Raw genomic sequence first — 21,582 nt, forward strand, 5'->3', positions numbered from 1 at the left:
GAGATTGAGATAAGAGGATCATGATTCAAAGCCAGCCTGGGCAGGAAAGGCCATGAGACTCTTTTCTCTAATCAATCACAAAAAAAAAAAAAAAAAAATGCTGAAAGTAGTGCAGTGGCTTCAGTGGTAGAATGTTAACCTTGAGCAAAAAGGAGCTCAAAAATAGCCCCCTTGCCCACATTTCAAGCCCCTGGCCAAGCAAGAAAGCAGGAAAGAGAGAATGAAAGAGAGAGAGAGAACGAAAAAAAGGAAGGAAAGGAGAGAGGGAGGGAGGGAGGAAGGAAGGGAGAGAGGGAGGGAGGGAAGAAGGAAAGAAGGAAGGAAGGAAGGAAGGAAGGAAGGAAGGAAGGAAGGAAGGAAGGAAGGAAGGAAGGAAGGAAGGAAGGAAGGTTATATCAGAAGAAAGCGGCTGAAACAAAATAGAAAAGATCTGTATGAACATGGACACCACACTGGTTTTCTGAAGGCTGACAGCTGCATAAAACAGTGTGGCCCAGGGATATAAGCAACTGAAAAGGCTATTTAGAGGAAAATAATATTCAGACATACTAAGAGCTAAAAGGATGTTTGTAATGGGCAGAATAAGAGCCTCCCAAAGATAAACACAGCCTGAGCTAGGAGTCATAGAGCACTTTCCTAGCATAGTAATCCCAACACACACACATACACACACACACACACACACACACACACACACACGAGAGAGAGAGAGAGAGAGAGAGAGAGAGAGAGAGAGAGAGAGAGAGAGAGAGAGAGAGAGAAATCATCACACCCTAATCTCCAGAACCTACAGTTTGTTGTTACATAGGAAAAGCAAAATGGCTTAGCTCATAGAATTAAGTTTCCTGATTAGCTAGGTTCTTTAAAGGAGAACAGGAGGATGTAAATAAGCAGGGGAAAATCAGAAAGGGTAGTATGAGAGGAAATCAAACATTCCTTCTGGCTTTGAAGATGGAAGAAGAAGAAATGAACCAAGGAAAAGATAGATGAGCTAAAGAACAATACCATGACTGTATTGTTTCAAGCCAATAAACTGATGATAATTACAATTGTCATAAACTTTGGAAAGAGTTAGTAGTTGTTCTGAACTTCTCTCTGAGGGACAACAATAATAATCTGAGCCTTTGGGACACTAGATCATCTTTCCATTACCCACACTATCTTCTAAATGCCCTAATTCTTAATCTACCTCCTACAGGGTTCCCTTAAATTTACAGCCTTTTATTGATGTAGCTCTACTATAAATTTCCTTAATAATTCACTGCTCCTAAATTTTAAGAAAAGCTCCATGTTTCAAGTTAGTGAATATAATATTCTTAATTATGATGATACATGTAAGCACCAGGATCTTATGGAGATGAAGTTGAACTTTCCTGTGAAAGAAATCTGTTTTGCAATAGCCTACAGCCAGTAATGAAATTACCTCAAGGACACTATTATTACCTTAACTACTGTGAGAATTTCTAAAAAACAAAATAAAACTTAGAATAGCTAAAAATATCCAAATGAGCACACACGCATTGTCTAGAAGTATGCAATAATGGGAGAAACTGCAGTCCTAATATATATAATAATTACGATAGAATTAAAAGAAAATGTTACATCATCTCCCACCATTATTCTTTCTTCATTGTGTTGGGTAGCTAGCAGACCTAAATGCAGGTATCATCAATATCCATACAGGCAGAAAATTAAGTTTCATTATCTCAATTCCTTTAGATACCCACAAAAATCAATTCCTTTATAATCTATTCTATCACCTTTGTTTGTTGATTATTGTACAGTTCCTACTTATTTGTTTTTTTAAGAATTGGACTTATGGACTATTGTTCCTTAACCATTGACAACATCTTATTTCAAAGAATTAAAAACAACTACCACAAAAAAAGACACAATGTTCTTCTAAATTTTGCCATGGTCGAAAAAGAAAAAAAAATTATTTACCTTACATCTCATAACCTTCTAAGACATCCAACACACCAATATGGCCAAAGGTAAAGTTCCTTTGGCTAAGATAAAGAATGACTTGAGATGTCAATTTAGGTTAGAATGCACTTTACCCAACAGATTATAAAACAAAAAACTGCTTTTCTCCTATGAAAATTAGTTGACTCTTTTAAACATGCACTATCTTTAACTGCTAGTTCTCTTAAACCATATTCCCTTTCAATTAAAATAGTAAATGATGCAACCTCTCAAACAAGAATCTTTTACAGCATCTTCCAGTTTAGTATTCTTCAGCATAGCCTCATTTGGGTTCATCGCTACTGGAAAAAAGGACAGAGGGAAATGTACTGAGTGGAATATATTAACCCAGCGCAGTCTGCATAGAGGCTTTATGTGTAAAAAGCTTTCTGTACTCATCTACAAGATACATGGCATGCTATTGAGGCCATTTCTTGAGTCCCATTTCATTCACTACATCTTCATTTCAAGTATATTAGAGTCCTTTTATCTCCAGTCTACTTTGACATTTTCTGAGTTATGGTATCTATGTTGCTACCTTTAAACATATGCAAACATATCATAACAAAAATTATGTAAGTCTCAATTTTATTGAATATTTTTATTTGTCTTAACTAGACTATAATTGTCAAGAAGAAAAGAATTTTGTAATTTGCTGACTGTGGTGTGCCTAACACACAACAGAGTGTATGCACAGCAAACAATGATTGTGTAAATGACGGAATGGGTTCTGATGAAGGTTAGTATGTCTGGCTTTGATGGGATCATGAGCCATGATTTATAACAAGTTTTTGCTCTACGTTTTGTTGTATTATTTGTACAACAATATTCACATTATTAACAAAAGCCAAAAGTTGCAAAAACTTCAAATATTCATTGACAAGTATAATTGAATACACAAAATGTCACATATACACACACAATGGAGTATTATTCAGCCCTTAAAAAGAATACATTCTTATTCCAAGCACAATAAGGATGAACCTTGAAATAATTGTGGTAACAAAAGAAGCCAATATTCTCCATATTTTAAGATCAGAATTAATTTAGAAAAAAAAAACACTGCTAAGTAAGGTGCTATGCTGTTAATGCGGGAATAAAATGCATCAATCCAAGAATTTTAAATAATGGAGTAAATGTAAAAAAATAAGTTAATGACAAATGTACAAAAGAATATTAGTTTTTCAATAAAGTGATACAAATTAACACTCTCAGAATAAGAAGAAAGCAAAAATTAATGTCAGAAATAAAAGTTAAAGTCAAAAAGAAGGGCCTACAGTTGCGCAGTACTTCACCAAGAGATAAGTCTGTGTGTACAAGAATTATTGGGAAATCCAAAAGGAAAGGTAAATTGGAGTACAATGATAGAAAGGAATAAAATTAGTATGTTGGTTTAAATATTTTTCTGTAGTCAATTTCAAATTCATTTAACTTAATAATATTCAGCTCAAAATTTCTAGTTGCTATTACAGCAATGGGGGGAAAAAAGAATCAAAATATAAACTTGTATAGTTAAAACACCATCTGAATAAACACATGTAATTATACCAAAGTACATATATGCAATTTGGTCATGTCCTTACATTTATAGTGCTTACATTGTGAATGGTGGCAACATCATAATGACATTTCCCAAGCCATTCTGTTTTTCCAATTTTTTTATGATGAACCCTCTTAGCTGGGTCTGTGCCACTGTGTTTCAAATGGGACATTACCTTCAGGAAAGACATTTAGGAAGAATAGAGTCAGTGCTGGTGAACCTTCCACAGCATGAACTCTTTCTTGCCCCAGTTCTTATTAATAGGAATGTGATGGTAACACTGCTGAGATGTATTAATGATGGAAGAAGGAAATGAAGAAATGAGAATCATAAACAAAATTCTTATTTTCTGCACACTCTCTATTAAAATATATTTAACCAGAAATGCAGATTGCTCCCAGAATGCAGAAAGTAAATTATAGTAGAAACTAAGATAAATGTAAAATGCATTCACAGCAACAATTTTTCAGTAAGATTTTTCAGTAAATTTTTGTAAAATGGAGACATGCCACATTTACAGTACATTATAACTTCATCTCTAAGAACAACTAAATTCAAATCAAGAAAAATATGACAATGAGCATAACAAAAGCTTTATTTTTTTAATCCAGAGACAATACTTTAACCTAGTTTCTTTCCTTTTCAATATCTGAAGCTACATACAAGTTGTGCCCTGAGTATGTATTTTAACCACAAAATTCACACGCAATTAAAAATGGAAGAGATCACAGATTTTATTAAAACTAAATTAAAATATAATTAACTGTAAACTGAGTGAGATGTCTATTTAATGTCTCTAATCCCAAATGACCTAAATTCACTTCCTTAACAACGAAGGAATTTCAATTTTTAGTTTGCCCTCAACTGTCCAAACTTACTCACACACGGCTTTTCTAAAGCAAAACTACTAATTTATCCATCTCAATAGTCAATTTTACAAAATTAATGTTCACTTTAAGAATTTCACATACTTTTGCTTACTTTAAATCCTTCAGTCCTTCTAGAACAATTTTTCAACCTGAGAGCTACTGTCATTTGTTAGCCAGATAAGGCTTTGTTGTTGGGGAAAATGCCCTTCATATTGAGGATATTCAATTATGGCCTAGGGATGCAAGGGGTGACCAACCCCTTCTCCACACTTGAATTAGGATCATCACAAAAGCTTCCCAAATGTCTGTGAACTAAATGCCCCCTGCAATGGAGAGCACTGACTTGCTGACACTGTCTATCTCCAGACCCCAGAGGTAGGGCAAAGGTGAGCAAGGAAGGAGCAACAGGCACAAAATCCCTTCAAATATATAAGACATCTGACCTTACCTGTTCTTTGCCAAGAAAATAGACCTAATTGAAATGAGAGTTTTATTTCTCAAGATGCTTTCCAATGTCAAATGTGTCCAATTTGGAGAAAAAGTTAAAATTAGCAAATGTAAATGATAACTCTCAAACCTCTCCTTTTCCAATAGACTGGAAGCTATGACAAAGTCTCTAAGGAAGAGGAGAAATATCAAGAACAAAGGGCACCACGAGGCCACAGATCTGAGATTAGAGTCACTTCCTTACAGTGTTTTGCAGGGCTGTCCTTGGAGCAGATGAAGATCTCTGATATGTTTGCAGCGTTTTCAACAAATTAAATTTTCTCACCAAAATAAAATTAAAGCATGGTTATTGAACTTAAAAACATTTGTCCTTGGCGGAATGCCAGTGGCTCACAGCTGTAATCCTAGTTATTCAAGAAACTAAGACCTAGAGGGTCATGGTTCAAAGCCAACTTAGGCAGAAAAAGTCTATGAGATTCCATCTCCAAATATTCTTCTCAAAGCTGGCCTGGAACCATGATTTAAAAGCATCAGCAGTGAGGAAGAAAGCTGAACTTCAGGTTTGAATTTCAAATGGTAATACAGAAATCCATAAAGAAACAAAATGCATTTTTCAAGAATATTCCATAAACATCAATTTTTACATTGTTTATAAATATGACATCACATCATCATGGTTTTTATGTGTGCAAGGAATGATATGTGTGTTTGTATAGAAGTGGTAACATATATTTCAATTTTTTATAATTCAGATTTTTGCAAGAATATTTTTCCCATAATCTTAAATTCAAGAAGAAAGATTCTTAAGTAGGTAACTGGTGGTGCAGTAGCTTTGACTTCTTATTAAATCTTTCATTAAAGAGCAATACTATAGACTGATATTCTAACATTGTGCCTGATTGGGGACTTGCTGGAAACATAAGTGGCAATACTAAACTGTAAAATATTAACAATTACTTTAAAGCACATATAATTTTTTTTCACTTCAGAATTGTATCCACCTTAATAGCTGCATGCTGATGAGCAAAATTTTAATCTCACAAACAATTTCTTCATGCATAGTGAAGGTGATGTTTGCTGAACAATGCTGACCTGAGGGGTAATGAAGTGTTGTACTCACTGCAGGAGTTTAGGAGAGTCCATACTCCCTACATTCAGGTGGAGAAAAAGCTTTTCTGTTGAAAGTTAACAGGTTTTTCATGGATTAAGTGAAAAATTATATGTATAACTTCTTTCCTATATTTTTTATTTCTTTAAATTATTTGATATGCCATGAGTGGCATGTGCAACTTATGGACATGTGTACCTCTAAATGATTAAGTACTAAAATAATTCAGGCACAATGATACTATGCCCATGCCTCTTCACTTTTGATGTATAACAGAAGATTAGCAGTAACCTGGGCCAAATGTCTCATCTGTAAAGATCTGAATTTATTGACAGTCCTGCGATAATGTTTTATGGTCCCTTGAAGAAATTGTCATGAAACTGCCAAGCTATATTATCTTAATAATATGGCTATTTTCAGTAGTCCTCAAGGCCTCATTTAATAACGTTGTATTTTTGAACTAGTAAAAACATTCTGGGAAGAATTATCGTTTCTACAATGTTGATTTTCAATGCAGGAACCTACACAACTCCATCTTTTCAACTTCTGGTTCACATTGTATATTCAATATGCCAGTCTATACAGCTCATCCTATACATAGCCTCGAGTCTGAGTCACAGCACTGCACAAAACCTAACAATAAACAACAACAAACTTCCCCACAATGTTCCAATCCTAGTTTTTAACTCTGAAATCCTGCAGCCAGTATTTGCCTAAGTACCATGGTCACATCATGGACCTTCTCTGTAGGAAAGAAATGAGAGGCATACAAAGTTAGTCTTCCTGTATAAAGACACTCTCCATCTTGAATTATTTTTCCAATACTGAATTCTGCAATATCTTTCACCCACACAAACACATACACACATGCACAGATACATACACACACAGATTATATAAAATAATTCTTCTACTTATAATTTTTTCTGTTGTAGAGTTGAGGCCTATAGCCCATAAGCAAACAAGATAGCATAGCTTTAGTGAAATACACTTTATCTTTTATCATTCAGAGAGGGTAATTTGTTCACCAATATTTACAGTGTTCTCAGTAATCTATACTTCACAAAGCAGAATAGAAACTAGGTAGTATTTTCTTTTTCATTTTTTGTTTACTTTATTACAAAAAGCAAGTCCAACAAGAGAAGTTTCCCATCTTAACACCAAAACAACAAGGAGGTCAGCCAAGCAAGCAGTTTTCAAGGCTAGAGAATCTCTGAAAGAGTAAAGGAGCAGCTTTCAGAAGCTACTGGTTTTCATCTCAATCAGTTAATAAAAAGAGTCATATAACTTCAAATCAGAATCTGCCACCTGAGACTATTTGCTCATTGTGGATCACCCTCATCCAATATAAATAATACATAAGTAAGAATTAACAAATAATTTTACTGACATCTGCACAAATGCCAGCACTTTATAGAGGTTCCCTTACTGTCCAAAAGACTTTCAGATTCAGACATAATTTTCCTCAGAAAATTCTTGCAGTATCACCTTGAGGTAACTCTCAGACATCTCTACCTAGGCAACAGAGGGGTGTGTGTGTGTGTGTGTGTGTGTGTGTGTGTGTGTGTGTGTGTGTGTGTGTCTCTTCTTTTAGTTAGCAACTACTAATTGCACAAGGATGGGAACTACTTGTGATATTTCTATACATGCATACAGTGTCCCTTGGATAAATATCACCTTCTATATATCTTCCTCATCTCATTCTCCTTTCATAAAACAACTTCAGCAGGCTACATTTCCATGCATACACATGTCTGACAATGATCACCCTCCTGCTTACCCATCCCTATCACACGGGTTCCCATCCCCTAATGGAGCCCCTTAATTTGTACAGAGTTTGATTGATGGAGATTTTTGATCACTGTACTGCAGTTGTGCCAAGAGAGCAGCTGTGTCACTTTGTCTACCCTTGATAGACTACAGAGTGCCTGGGACACATTATGTCCTTTATAAGTGCTGACCAGAATTAAATCAGACCATTGGTATTCACAAGAAATGCTTTTCATTTCTAAATGTATACCTTGCTTTACAGATACTGGTTGAGTATCTGTTGTCTAAACACTTTGGGAATGAAAATGCTGCACAGTTCAGGTATCTTGAGGTGTTGACAGATTTGCATAGAAATAATGAGATACGCTGAGGATGAGCACTAAGTCTAAATATGAAAAGTCTTTTTATTTCTTACATGCCTGTGTACATCATCAGAAGGCAACTCCTACCTAGCTGTATGTTTAGTGCACATCTTTGGATTGCAACCCATCAGACCTGAGGCATCAGATCATCACTAAAAAAGTTCTGAACTGGGAAACATTGCAGATAATTTTGTATTTTCAGAAAAAATATTGCTAAGATAAATAAAGATCTGTTAAAGCTTAACAGCTTATAGCTTAATAGCTATAATTGCCTTCTAATGAAATTCAGGGATAGTGTGTGTGTGTGTGTGTGTGTGTGTGTGTCAGTATGGGGACTTGAATTCAGGGTTCCTGTGCTCTTGCTTGGTTCTTTTTTCTCAATGTTGTCACTCTACGAATTGAACAACACCTCGCCACTACTGAGGTTTTGCTAGTTAATTGTAAAGTCTGCCTTCAATTCTAGATCCTTAGATTTCAGCCTCCTGATTAGGTAGAATTACAGGCACAAGTGACAAGCGCCTAGTATAGATGAATTTTTAGCATTTGATTAACAAGATTTTTTTTACAAACTTGTATTAATATGTAAATTAATGATGCATTCCAGGTTTTCCCAGAGAAGAATATTCATATGTAGATTGACCATCTGTAATGTGAAATCCAAAATGCTTCAAAATCTAAAACATTTTCGAGCAACCAACACGATGGTTACAAGTAGAAAATTCCAAACTTCAAATGATGTGTCACAGTTAAAACAAAAAATTCTTCTCATATTGTCTAAAGTTATGTTCAAGCTGTGCACATAGGTTTATGTAAAACGCTAATAAATTCTAAATTTAGACTTCAGTTCCAATTCTAAGGTTTTAGGTGCATACAAAATTCAAAGCCATCCTAAACCCAAAGCACTTCTTATCCAAAGTGATTATTCACTCTTTTTACATTATATCACTGAATATAACCACAACATTTTGGGAAATAGAAGACCTCATTGCATAGTAAGAACACAGAATGAGAATATATTTGTTACATTATTTACACTGCTACAAAACTATGGAGGCTCTAAACAAATGAAATTCAATTGTTAACAATTCTTGTAGAATAGATACAGAAATGTTCTCATAAAGCAAAACAATCGGTTTAAGATGCCACACCAAGATTTATATTGTATAATCACTGTTATTTTCAAAAATTATTGTAGTGACTATGATAGCCAGTTTAGAAATCATAAGAAAGACCAGCATTCTAGTGTCTCTGTTTCCTACATCAAAAGCTCCGTCGCTGGGTGCATATTAGCACCTCTCAAGTTAGTTTTACAAATAAAATCTTCCTTCCCAGAAGGAGAGCTATGACTCAAATGGTAGAGTGCTACCTGTATGCAAATAAAGCTCAGGGTCAATGCCCAGGCCTTGAGTTCAATAGCCAGGAATGGCACAATAATGAAAATACAAATGTGTTCCCACTGAGAATGCTCAGAACAATTCATCATTGGACATGAAGACAGCATCACAAGAGAAATTCTCAAATCAATAGTGCACATGGAATGTTGTGATAATATGTGCATGGCACCTAAATTCAAATGGGGTGGAGACACATACATCTAAATGAGAGAGCTATGTGGAAACTTTTCAGTGTGAGGACAGGTGTTATTGAGGCTTAGGCGACCAGTGGCATTCTTGCTCACAGTAGCCAAGGAGACCCAGAGCCTCTTTCAGGACATCACTACAAGCTCTACCTGGGAAGTCTGTCCCTACTTGCAATAGAGACACACAGTTTCCTTGGAGATAGAACTGCACTGCAGTAGGCAGGTGGTACTCACATCAACAAGCTGATTGACTCCACTGGCTGTCTTTGCCAGTGTGACAAGGTCCTCCTGCATCTTGTCCACCCATGACTTGATCCTGCAGAGATCAGACAGAAAAATGCTCTCTCAAAGGCTGGCAAACACAATTAGTTCCTGGCATGTATGTCCATGCTTCCCGTAATTCCTTAAGTTGCCTTTAAATATTCCTTTTTCCTGGTTCCCACCATGTCCACCCTCTTGATTGACCAAACCTTCATGCAGTTTTAAAATATCAAAACACACCCAAATGAAAGAAAGAAAAGCTCCATGACTATCTTAGAAAATGTGAGAGTAAACTTTTGCTTTTGAAAATAAAATTCCATAAAATAAGTTACTAAACAGAGTATGCAACAAACTGTACATTTGTTTTTACATATGTCAACTGTAATAATAATAATTTCAGACTATTTGAAAATGCAACAATCACACCACCCAAAGTGACACCTCTCAATATAGTGATATATTCCTAATAGTGTTGTTAAAGTGTTTTGTGCAATTGAAAGCATCATCTATTTACAAGAAATAACTTATTTTATTATGACATGATACTTTCACATGCCATTACAATTATCTGGAAACATTTCCCTGTTATGGTCACTTAATATTCTCTTAGTTTTAGAATCTAGAATCCAGAATATACTTGGTGATTTTTTTTGTTGACAGAATCTCATTAGCTTTAACCACTATATATTGCACTGCAGCTAATATAATATATAAGTACATAAAATATTATGTCTAAATTTCTCAGGACATCAGCTTTAAAAGCATTTTGTTTCATCACTAAGACTCTTAAATTTGGAATTGATGGATCAAAGCTTTAATTTTAAGGCAATTAATATTCATTTGCATAATTTATAATTAAAATTTTACCTTGTCAGGTATATTTTTCAGAATATTGCATGCACATCTAAAATTATGTCCTGTGGATATCAGGAAATTTTACAAAGTCCTTAAACGCATATTCTTTGTTTTGCCTTAGCATTAGGAAATTGCTAAATATGACCCAGTTTTCCCCATTCAAAACTATGTAACTGAATTTTCCATTCTTTCATATATTTTATTTATTCGTTCTTTTGTTGTAAATCAAAATTATTTTTAGTTTTCTCTACATGTTAATATAAGGAAATACTAACAATCTCAAAAGAAATAAAGAATAAAGAAATTAATGTGGAATAAAAGTATAACTTTCAAAGGTATTTGAATGAGGTTTAGAAAAACAAGTATAAAAGCAATGAGATAATAAACTAAAGAGAAAGAAGAAAAAGTGAGAGTAAGTTATAAAAAAAGAAATTTAGTACCTTAGAGAAAAACAGATATAATTTAAATGTGACACAAACAGTAAACTAAATGCATTAAAACTTTACCAAAAAATGAAAACAGAATGTTTACTGAGTCATGCTATGTGAATGGACAGAAAAATGTTAACAAATATCAAAAAATAAAATGAAATAGAAAAATTTACAGAAACAAACATGAGTGGTACATGTTTATAATAATCTTACAGTTTGTACTACTTACATGCAACTTCATATATGTGAAAAAATACATAAGTGCTAAGCACTATTCTTAGTACTGCTATTAGATATCTTTATGGCCCATTTTTAAATGAAGAAAAGACAATACAATAAGTTCCTGGTAAGAGTAAAGACCATTGGGATATTGTATTAGATCAGCTTATCTTGTTGATCTAAGTAGATACTAAATATTTCCTAAAAGCTACAGGATATCATCCATCTTCTTCTTAGGCACATTTCCTAATAACAAACAGTAAGATAAGTTATACAACCATTCAACTGAGAATTGACATAAATATTCCATACATATACATATGGAAAGAAAGGAATTTAGTTTGTGCCTGAACTCTGATTTATGCTAAGCTTATCTTAAACATCCATTCTCTCTGACACTTGCATGGGCTGTCACTACCAGTGTTCACTGAGGTGCACTATTTGGGAGCTGAAGAGTAATTCAAGATCTGTCCAGTCTTCTCAGCTCCTCTGACAAGCTGCCAGAAACACTTTATAGGAACAAGGATTATTTTTTCATACATATGATGTGTTACCTGGCTTTCCTTATATATTAAATAAGCAGTATCCCTTTCAAAGTTGAAAAGACTGTAGTGGCTAGGAAATAAGGAAGATCACAAAAGTGAAAAATTACACTTAAATATATATGCAGATATTTGTCATTCTGTCTTACTAGAATGTAAAATATATACACTATATGTAAAATATATAAACAAAATATAAATATAATAATAAACAACAACAAATATAATATGTAATTAAAATAATATAATTATCATAAATTTTAAAATATAATTTGTCCATTGTCTAAAATTCTTTTTTATTATAATATATGATTGTATTAAATAATGAAAATAAAATAAATTTATAATAATTAATAAATTGATAATAATTAATTAGGTCAAAATGAAATTGTAAACATATCATACTATAAAGTATTATATTTTATATACTGATGTTATGTTTTATATATTTAATTATATAATAAATATATTAATAATAGCTGAATACATATATAAACAACTTAACTATAAAAATAGAGTTAGGTTGTGAAGGGCTAAGAGAACAAATGAGTATCTTCATTTGGGAAGTAAATTCTAGGAATATTACTAAGACACACAGAGTAAAGGCTATTGGAAGACAAGGGTTAATTAAGAATTTATTAAGCATCACTGCAGCCCAATTACCTATTTCTGGTGTTCCAAGGCTCTGTTCTAGTTTGGGTATGTAAAAGATTCCCTTCCAGAAGAATCTGCACCAATCCTCAAGGGCATAAAAAACATGGTAGATTTTGTAATTTCAAGACGTTTATATAGTTGGAGTCCAAGCTTAGTTCAATAAATGTTATGACAACAATGCTGGAAGAGGCCAGACCAAGAATGCTATCATTCTGAAGCATATAGTTTGTGTTCTTCAAATGGAGAGATCTTTGAGAAGATAAAGAATTATAAGATCATGTAAGTGGATATAAAAGTAATGAAACAAATTTCCCTGGCATCAAGAAGGTTATGACTTAAAGGGAGAAAGAAAGTGAGAAGATAAGAGTAGTAGAGAAATGAGAAACGAAGCAGTTCAAAAACACTCAACAGTGGTTAAAGGAGAAAAAGAAAAGAGAAGGAAGGCAAGTAGAAGGAATTAGCTCAATAGAAATCCTGATTGTGGACATGATTTCACATACTGGTAGGAATAGCAAATGAATGGCAGAGAGCATTGACAGGGGAGTCTGAGCATTTGTCAGGTTGGCAAGGCTAGAACACAGGATCTATAGAAAGGACACAGTAGGAATAGGATAGAGGTACATTGATGACTTGTGGTTTCAGTTTACCTTTTATTTTTAATTCCTTGCTAGGAAAGCCAGGGCCTCACACCTGCTAGGCAAGAGCAAGCACTAAACACCAGCCCAACCCAAATGAGTTTGTTTTTATTGATCCAAACATTTTGAGAATTCAAGTATAAAAATACAATAGACAATTGAACTGACACATGTTCATAGCCATCACAAGCAAGGGCTGCATAGCATTCAAAGATCTGTGGCCAAAGTATACAGAACAGGTGGAAGTAAATCAATACACGTCTCCAAATGATGGTTCATAGAGGGAGTGGACCAGTAATTTAGGCTCTAAAAAGTGACATTTAAATCATGACAGAATCTAAGAAGTAGAAAGAGAAGGGAATCTAAGTACAATAGTTCAACAAAAGCCACAGGAGGGGACTGTTTTCATAGTGGAACTAAGGCAATGAAAAATATAAGTGCACCTGAACTGTGAGGCAAAAGACAGAAGGGGGGGGGCAACAGAAAATAAATAGATAATGGGAAGCTGAGGTTCCTTATTTGTTTCTTTGTTTGTTTGCCCATCCTGAGCTTAAACTCAGGTCCTGGTCACTGACCCTGAGCTTTATCAACACCAGGCTACTGTTTACCCCTTGAGTCACAGCTTTGCTTCCAGCTTTTTCTGGGTAATTAATTGGAAATAAGAGTCTCATGGACTTTACTGCAGAGGCTGGCTTTGAACTGTGATCCTCACATCACAGCCTCCTGAGTATCTAGGATGACAGGCATGAGCCACCAGTGTCCAGATACTTTTATTTTTAATAAGATAGATAGGGTAACATTTCTATCCAAAAGGACTAAGAAAGGAAAATAGGAAGTAGTTGTCAGAGATCCAAGATGGGCTGGGTCTGGTGGCACATACCTATAATTATAGCAATCAGGAGCCAAAGACAGAAGTTTCAGGAATGCCAGGCCAACCTGGGTTACACAGTGAGATCTTATCTCAAAACTAAGTTTAAAAAGAAAATCATTCAAGAGAGAATATATACTTCATTGACATGGTTAGGGAGCAGAAAATGTTACTTCAAAATAAGGTAGTGTTTCATAAAATAGCAGACAGAAAAATGATTTTTCCCTCTCTTCTCTGAAGAGTCTCATATGACAAGTGACCTATCATCTCCATGAGGAAGACATGTCACACAGGAAAACCAGGAGGAAGCTGAACAAACAACCCTACTGGGTTCCCTGGGTAGTTACTAGGTAGTTACTTTAAGAGCATTAGTTACTAGGTAGTTACCATTAGGGCATATCAGACTGTCCCATAATCATAGGGTCACCATTCTATTCCTACAAATACCTAGCTGCTCCACCTAGGTCATAGAGCCCTCATTTCCTTATCAATTTTATTAGAGTCAATGAATGTACGCGCTCTTCTCCTGTTAATCTGTGTATTTCAACAGGGGTCTCAGCCATGAACTTTGCAGTATGTGCACAAAGAAATTTTTTTTCTCCCCTACAACAGAGAAAACTTTGCATTTCATGTACTTTAATCTCTGAAGAACATGCTTTAAAAATTCAAATAATTTGAGTGTACACTGAATGGTATAGAACAAAATTTCGACTCTATTACTCCCAAAGTCCACATGATAACTCATTACAGATTCAACTAGTATGCTTACAGCTACTTGATGCTGTACATAGATTCCATGTAATGCACAGCATTCAATCAGATACCTCTAAAAAGTGAGACAAATGTTATGGAATAATTGAAATAATCTTGTATGCCCTATGTTTCAATTTATTGCTGGATACAGACCAAATGCTAAAAGCAAACATATAAAGCTATTGACAAACACTTGCCATTCAATTAGCTTTGTTCACTTTAAAGCTGTATTTGTCTGTAATGTGGCTTTCCAAAGAGTTAATGCATAGATAAGACAACTCTATTTTTTTTTAAAAAAAGGAAAATGGTAATCCATTTCATTTTGTATGCAGTTGAGCAACATGAAATTCTGCAACGCATAAATGATGCCCTACTTACTCTATTCAAATGTGTAACAGTTGAGAATGAAGTATCAAATCTTTGCAGTTACCCATTTAATTATTTTTAAACCAAACTTAAAAGAGAATTTGCTGCTTGGGACAATGGAATAAGAGTGATAGGTAACCATTACTATACTAGGTCCTAAGACTAACTTTCCTTCCTGTACTTGATGTGGACTACATCGGGGGGGGGGGGGGGGAGGGGAGGGCGGGGCATGGAGAGCAGAAGAGGGAGGTTAATGTGTGTGGGATAACTGCTTATTCCTAAGGAAGGAACACTAAAACAGACATCTTTCTACCCATCCTTACTCCACTAGAAATTATCTTAGGGACAAAGGAAGAATGGGAAACACACCATGGAGAAAAAAGAACGAGGAGGAGTCTTACAGTTAGTGATTATAGGAGGTTACTGAAAATGAGAAATCTCTAACTCTTAGGGCTTGTCCTAAAGCAGTTATCTGCCTCTGTCACTATTTTTAGCCATTAATTGTATTTTTAAACCAAGGATCCTGGTGGAGCTAGGGGGGAAAATTTAAATATCAAAAGATCTAGCAAACTGACCCTGGCAATTGTGCTGGATATAAATAGCTTATTCATAAACTAGAAGACATAAGATCACATATTTCAACAGTCAAGTGTTCCACCTGCTATAAATATCCTACCAATGTGAAACTGCTCCTAGTTTTGTTATATAATAAACCACCCACAGTGTCCCTGTAGTTGAATAAAAATAACATAAGTAAGCCAGAGATTTAGATAACATGAACATGTTAATTTGTTAAATATTCATTTCATAGCCAAGCACCAATGGCTCATGCCTGTAATACAAGCTACTCAGAAGGTTGAGACCTCAGGATCACAGTTCCAAATCAGCCAAAGCTGGCTCCACTTAAGCACCAAAAACAAAAGGCTGGAAGCAGAGCTAGGGCTTAGGTGTTAGTGCACTAGCCTTGAGCAAAAGCCCTCAGAGACAGTACCTAGCCTCTGAGTTCAAGCCCCAGGATACACACACACACACACACACACACACACACACACACACACACACACAAAATTTCTTATAAGATATGTGTGTGTGTTTCTTATAAAATGAATAAATATATAGTGGAATATGTTTTGGGTAAAGCAACTGCTTGATATCTGCATTAAATCATAGGATTGTCTGTGACCTGAATGTTGTGTGAGGAGTCTTACCTCCTAAACTCATTCTCAGTTTAGACCATTTTTAATAGCACTGCTGTTCCTTTTTTGTTTAAAATAATTATTTATTTATTGTCAAAGTGATGTACAGAGGGGGTTACAATTTTATACATAAGACAGTGGGTACATTTCTTTTTCAACTTGTTACCACCTCCCTCATTTCCCCCCTCCCCCGCCCCTTTTCCTCTCTCCCTCATGAGTTGTTCAGTTGGTTTATACTAAATGGTTTTGTCAGTATTGCTTTTGGAATCGTTGGTCTTTTTATCCTTTGCCTCTCGATTTTGATATTCCCTTTCCTTTCCCTAGTTCTAATACACATCAACCAGAGAAAGGTCAAGAACCACATGATTATTTCCCTAGATGCAGAAAAAGCGTTTGATAAAACCCGGCACACATTTATGATAAAAGATTTGGAGAAACTAGGATTCCAGGGATCATTCCAGAATATACTTAAGGCTGTCTACGACAAACCCACAGCAAACATTACTCTAAATGGGGAAAAGTAAAAGCCATTTTCTCTAAAATCAGAAGCAAGACAAAGTTTCCGCCTCTCTCCTCTCCTCTTCAACATAGTACTAGAATTCCTAGCCAGAGCAATAAGGCAAGAGGAAAACATAGGGGCTGGGGATATGGCCTAGTGGCAAGAGTACCTGCCTCATATACATGAGGCCCTGGGTTCGATTCCCCAGCACCACATATACAGAAAATGGCAAGAAGTGGCGCTGTGGCTCAAGTGGCAGAGTGCTAGCCTTGAGCAAAAAGAAGCCAGGGACAGTGCTCAGGCCCTGAGTCCAAGCCCCAGGACTGGCCAAAAAAAAAAAAAAAAAGAGGAAAACATAAAGGGGGTCCAAGTAGGAAATGATGAATTTAAACTCTCTCTCTTTGCAGACGACATGATCCTGTATCTAAAGAAACTGGTAGAGTCTACTACCAAGTTACATGAGCTGATCCAAAACTTTGGCAAAGTAGCAGGATATAAAATAAACCCTTAAAAATAAATGGCTTTTCTATATGCCAACAACCCAAAGACAGAGGCCGAAATCGGGAAAACAACTCCTTTTGCAATAGCCTCAAAAAAGCATAAAATACCTAGGAATAACCTTAACCAAAGAAGTGAAAGACCTCTATAATAAGAATTTTAAAAATATGAAAAATGAAATTAAGGCAGAACTAAGGAAATAGAAAAACCTCCCATGCTCCTGGGTTGGAAGGATTAACTTGTTAAAATGGCAATATTGCCAAAGGCAATCTACAAATTCAATGCAATACCCATTAATATCCCAAAACCATTTTGTAATGCAATAGAGGAAGCAATCGAGAAATTGGTATGGAACAATGAAAGACACTGAATAGCAAAAATAATCTTAAGTAGAAAGAACAGAGCTGGAGGAATTACAATACCAAACTTCAAGCTGTATTACAAAGCTATAGCAATAAATACAGCTTGTATCGGCACAATAACAGGCCCGAGGACCAATGGAACAGAACTGAAGACCCAGAAATGAACCCGCAGAACTATGCCTACCTAATCTTTGACAAAGGAGCTAAAAAAAAATAAATAAATAATAGGATGGAAGAAAGACAGCCTCTTCAACAAATGGGGTTGTCAAAACTGGTTCAGCACCTGCAACATATTAAAACTAGATCCTTATATGTCACCCTACACCAAAATCAGTTCCAAATGGATCAAAGACCTCAAAGTAAAATCAGATACCCTGAAAAGACTACAAGAAGATATAGGAGAAACACTTGGGCTCCTTGGCACAGGATGAAACTTCCTTAATAAAGAAAGGCCCAGAAATGCAACAAATCAATGAAATGTTGGGCAAATAGGACTGTATCAAACTACAGAGCTTCTACAGAGCAAAGGACATAGCTTGCAAGATAAACAGCAAGCCCACAGATTGGGAAAAGATATTTACTGGCCATACAATGGACAAAGGCCTCATATCTAAAATATATACAAAACACTGCTGTTCTGTATTTAGAAAACTATTTCAACTTGTGAAGGGCTTTAGCATTCCTCTTTCTTGGTCTAAAGTAGTAAGGTGGAAAATGCAAAAAGATGGGATCACACTAATCAATTTGGAAAGGTAAAGAATTTAAAAGCAAAAAGCAGTATGAGGGACAGGGTAACAAACAGTACAAGAAATGTATCCAATGCCTAACGTATGAAACTGCAACCTCTCTGTATATCAGTTTGATAATAAAAATTTGAAAAATAAAAAATTTTAAAAAATTAAAAAAAATTAAAAAAGCAAAAAGCAAATATAACTAAATGCTGTTTCTTACTCAGATCATGTTTCTCTGCTTTCATTTTCTGCTGTTCTCTGTGTGTGTGTGTGTGTGTTGCTAACCTAATACACAATAACAATATTCATAATTATTAATACTTCTCAAAGGAAAACCCAAAGATTATTCATATGATAGTCTTTGCCCACCATTTTGAAGTGATTGTTTTAATTATACCCACCTCCCTTTTAGTTAAATGCTTTGCTAATATTTTCTGCCTCAGCTGCAGCATTTTGCTTCTAGCTCTCAAACAGATGAGAAGCAGAGTTCAGGGCTGATATTAAAGTGGCTTTACATATTGGCTGGGAGGGGGTTAGGGGGAGGGCTCTCATATGTGCTATTTGCTCCCCTAGGCCTCAAGACCTTTGCTTTTATCCTTTCACATCACTGTTAGTTACAACCTACATCATGGTTCCTGTGCAGCTCTGTGCCAACTGGGGTGTCCCACATGGCCACACAATCTGCTGCTGGTGTTTCTATGAACCAAATGAGCTGAATTTCTAATTACTCATTACAAAATCTCCATTCATCTTATTGAAAAACCTTCCCTTCCATTGTTCATCTGTGCTTTTTTCCTCCTCACACTTGCAGATAATTCATAAAATTTAGTTTAGCCCAATTCAAGCATGCAAACAGTAATGTCATGATTTTTTTAATTGTCACCTACTTTTTTCTCGATTATTATGTGAGCAATCACGTTTCCCAAACTATAAAATCCTCCATTAGTGATTACCCTGAAATTCTAATAAAGATCTAATTGATTGATCTAATAAAGATCAATCCACTACTCTGGATGAGGATCTTCAATCAAGCTAGTATAGACATTTCACAAACATGTCAATTTTATCTCATTCTATAACCATTCTTTCTGATGTCTTGAATTCATATTTCCAAAGACTCTTTAACTTCTCCAAATCATCCTTCAAGTTAAAACTTCAGATCCTTCTTCTTTCAAAAAAGTGGTCAAAAGCTCATGAATCTTTTCTCTAATTTTCTAAGATATGCATAGCGTAACCTACAAAATGTAGCATACTGATATAATGTCTTATGTTAGTGTCATTTCTCCAGCAACACTCAATTTCCTTAGATGAACCACAATTAAGGATTTTGTGTTGGGAGCACTAGCATAGTTTAAACATACAAGAGAGGGTTAAGAAACAACAGGTAATAACATCTGACCATGTATGTGCCAAGAACTGTTCTGAAAAATTTCTGTATAGAAATCCTTTAATTCTTGAGGAAAAAAAATGTAGGCTTTACTATAAGCCTACTTTACACAGGAGGAAACTAAGACATAATTTAAGTGTTAAAAAAAACAGTAAGAGCAGTTTTGCCTTGAAAAACAGTAAAATATAACTCCTAGATAAATACTAAATACTGCAGTATAATTCAACACCCCTCTCATAACTTTGAAACACTTCCTGTTTCCTACTTTATTCAACTTGATAGCCCTGGGCTCACAGATGTAAAGAGACAAAAATGACATGTACAGAAGTCTTACAGTTAAATGGCAAGAGAAAAGTCTATAGCAGTTAGAAAAAAAAATCAATATTAAGAAAAAAAAGGTATTTAAAAAATCTGTCTCTGTGGAGCTTGGAACAAGAATCCATAAATATGACAATTTTTCATCGAAACAAAATTCCATTTTTCCTCCGGATTATCAAATAAAGCAAGCACTACTTATTTACAGGCAGAAAATGTGGTGTTTCCATCAACATAATGCAACATTTTGCAGATAGGCATTAGGTCCATAGCAAATGACTCCCATATTATTCCCAGCATGCCTACATATTTGACAGGAAATAGAAGGTTAAATGTAGAGTCAGCCTTGATGTGTTTCTAAATATAAGATATTCTAAGAGCAACATTAGGGCCTCAACATGAATGGAAAAACATGACTACTTCTGCCAGCCTTCACTTTTTTCATGATGTAGGTTCAAATATACAAACAAATATATAAGTATAAAAATCAGGATTCAGATTGACATTTGAGCTCTTCTTTTAAATACAGCCCATTTTGCAATTTGTCTACCAGCTGTTCCAAGACAGAGTTTAACAGTCAGAAGCTGTCAAACCAAACATATTAACTTGCAAATCAGAAAGACAATAACTCTCCCTCTGAAAACCATCAGAAAAAAAAAATCTGATGAGTTAGCTTCCACCCAATATTTTAATTTTATTAAATTTTTCATTAAGTGTAGGGTCATAAACAAAACTAAACAGGAAGGCTTTTTCAGACATAGGATGGTAAATATCTTTCTATCTCAGAAAATACATTACAATGTAACTGCTTTCAACCTTTTGCCCCCTGAGAACATGGTTGCCTTTGACCCTTTTTTCCTGATCTGTACACACACTGCTCTGTGTTCCCTCTGGTAGTCTGCTGTGGTGAATGTTCTAAGTAGTCTTTTGGATAGAAATGGAGTCAGCTTCCTGTCCTCACCAACTCAGTATAAACGCAATTTAGCTATACTTTTTCATCATGTTTCCCAACTAATACAACAAAATAAAAAATGAGATTTGTGTTTAAAAGTGAATTTATATATATATTTTAAAAGATTAAACACAGGGAGGACAGAACCTTTATTACCACAGTGAGGAGGAAGAATTGTGGAAATAGACAGAAAAGAACTCCAAAATGGCGGATCATTGGGATAAAGTTAAGGACATTGGATTTGACTAGAGATTTTGTTAAATATGTAGATTTCAGCTGTTCTTGTCAGGACAAAATCAGTAACAATGTGAAGTTATAGATATGAATCTGCATTGAGGCAGTACTGTCTACACTTACACATACCTCATTGTATCCTGTTTAAGCCCATGTATGTTTGTGTGTGTGTGTGTCTCTGTGT

At 35.1% G+C, this 21,582-nt stretch overlaps 1 protein-coding gene across 5 annotated transcripts in view; it reads right to left on the reverse strand.

Moving 5' to 3' along the window:
- Positions 1–21,582, reverse strand: part of Cacna2d1 (calcium voltage-gated channel auxiliary subunit alpha2delta 1) — a 368,329-nt gene that overhangs the window by 280,490 nt on the left and 66,257 nt on the right. For all 5 annotated transcript variants that reach the window (XR_007210075.1, XM_048339919.1, XM_048339918.1 and 2 more), the window contains exon 2: positions 9,875–9,956. Coding sequence is in view for 4 of the 5 variants with exons in the window: in XM_048339919.1 (XP_048195876.1) it covers positions 9,875–9,956 (82 nt within the window). In the remaining variant the exon portion in view is untranslated. The remainder of the gene's footprint in view (positions 1–9,874; positions 9,957–21,582) is intronic.

The sequence above is a fragment of the Perognathus longimembris genome, chromosome 2, assembly GCF_023159225.1.
Source record: "Perognathus longimembris pacificus isolate PPM17 chromosome 2, ASM2315922v1, whole genome shotgun sequence".
In the NCBI taxonomy this organism is placed as follows: domain Eukaryota; kingdom Metazoa; phylum Chordata; class Mammalia; order Rodentia; family Heteromyidae; genus Perognathus; species Perognathus longimembris.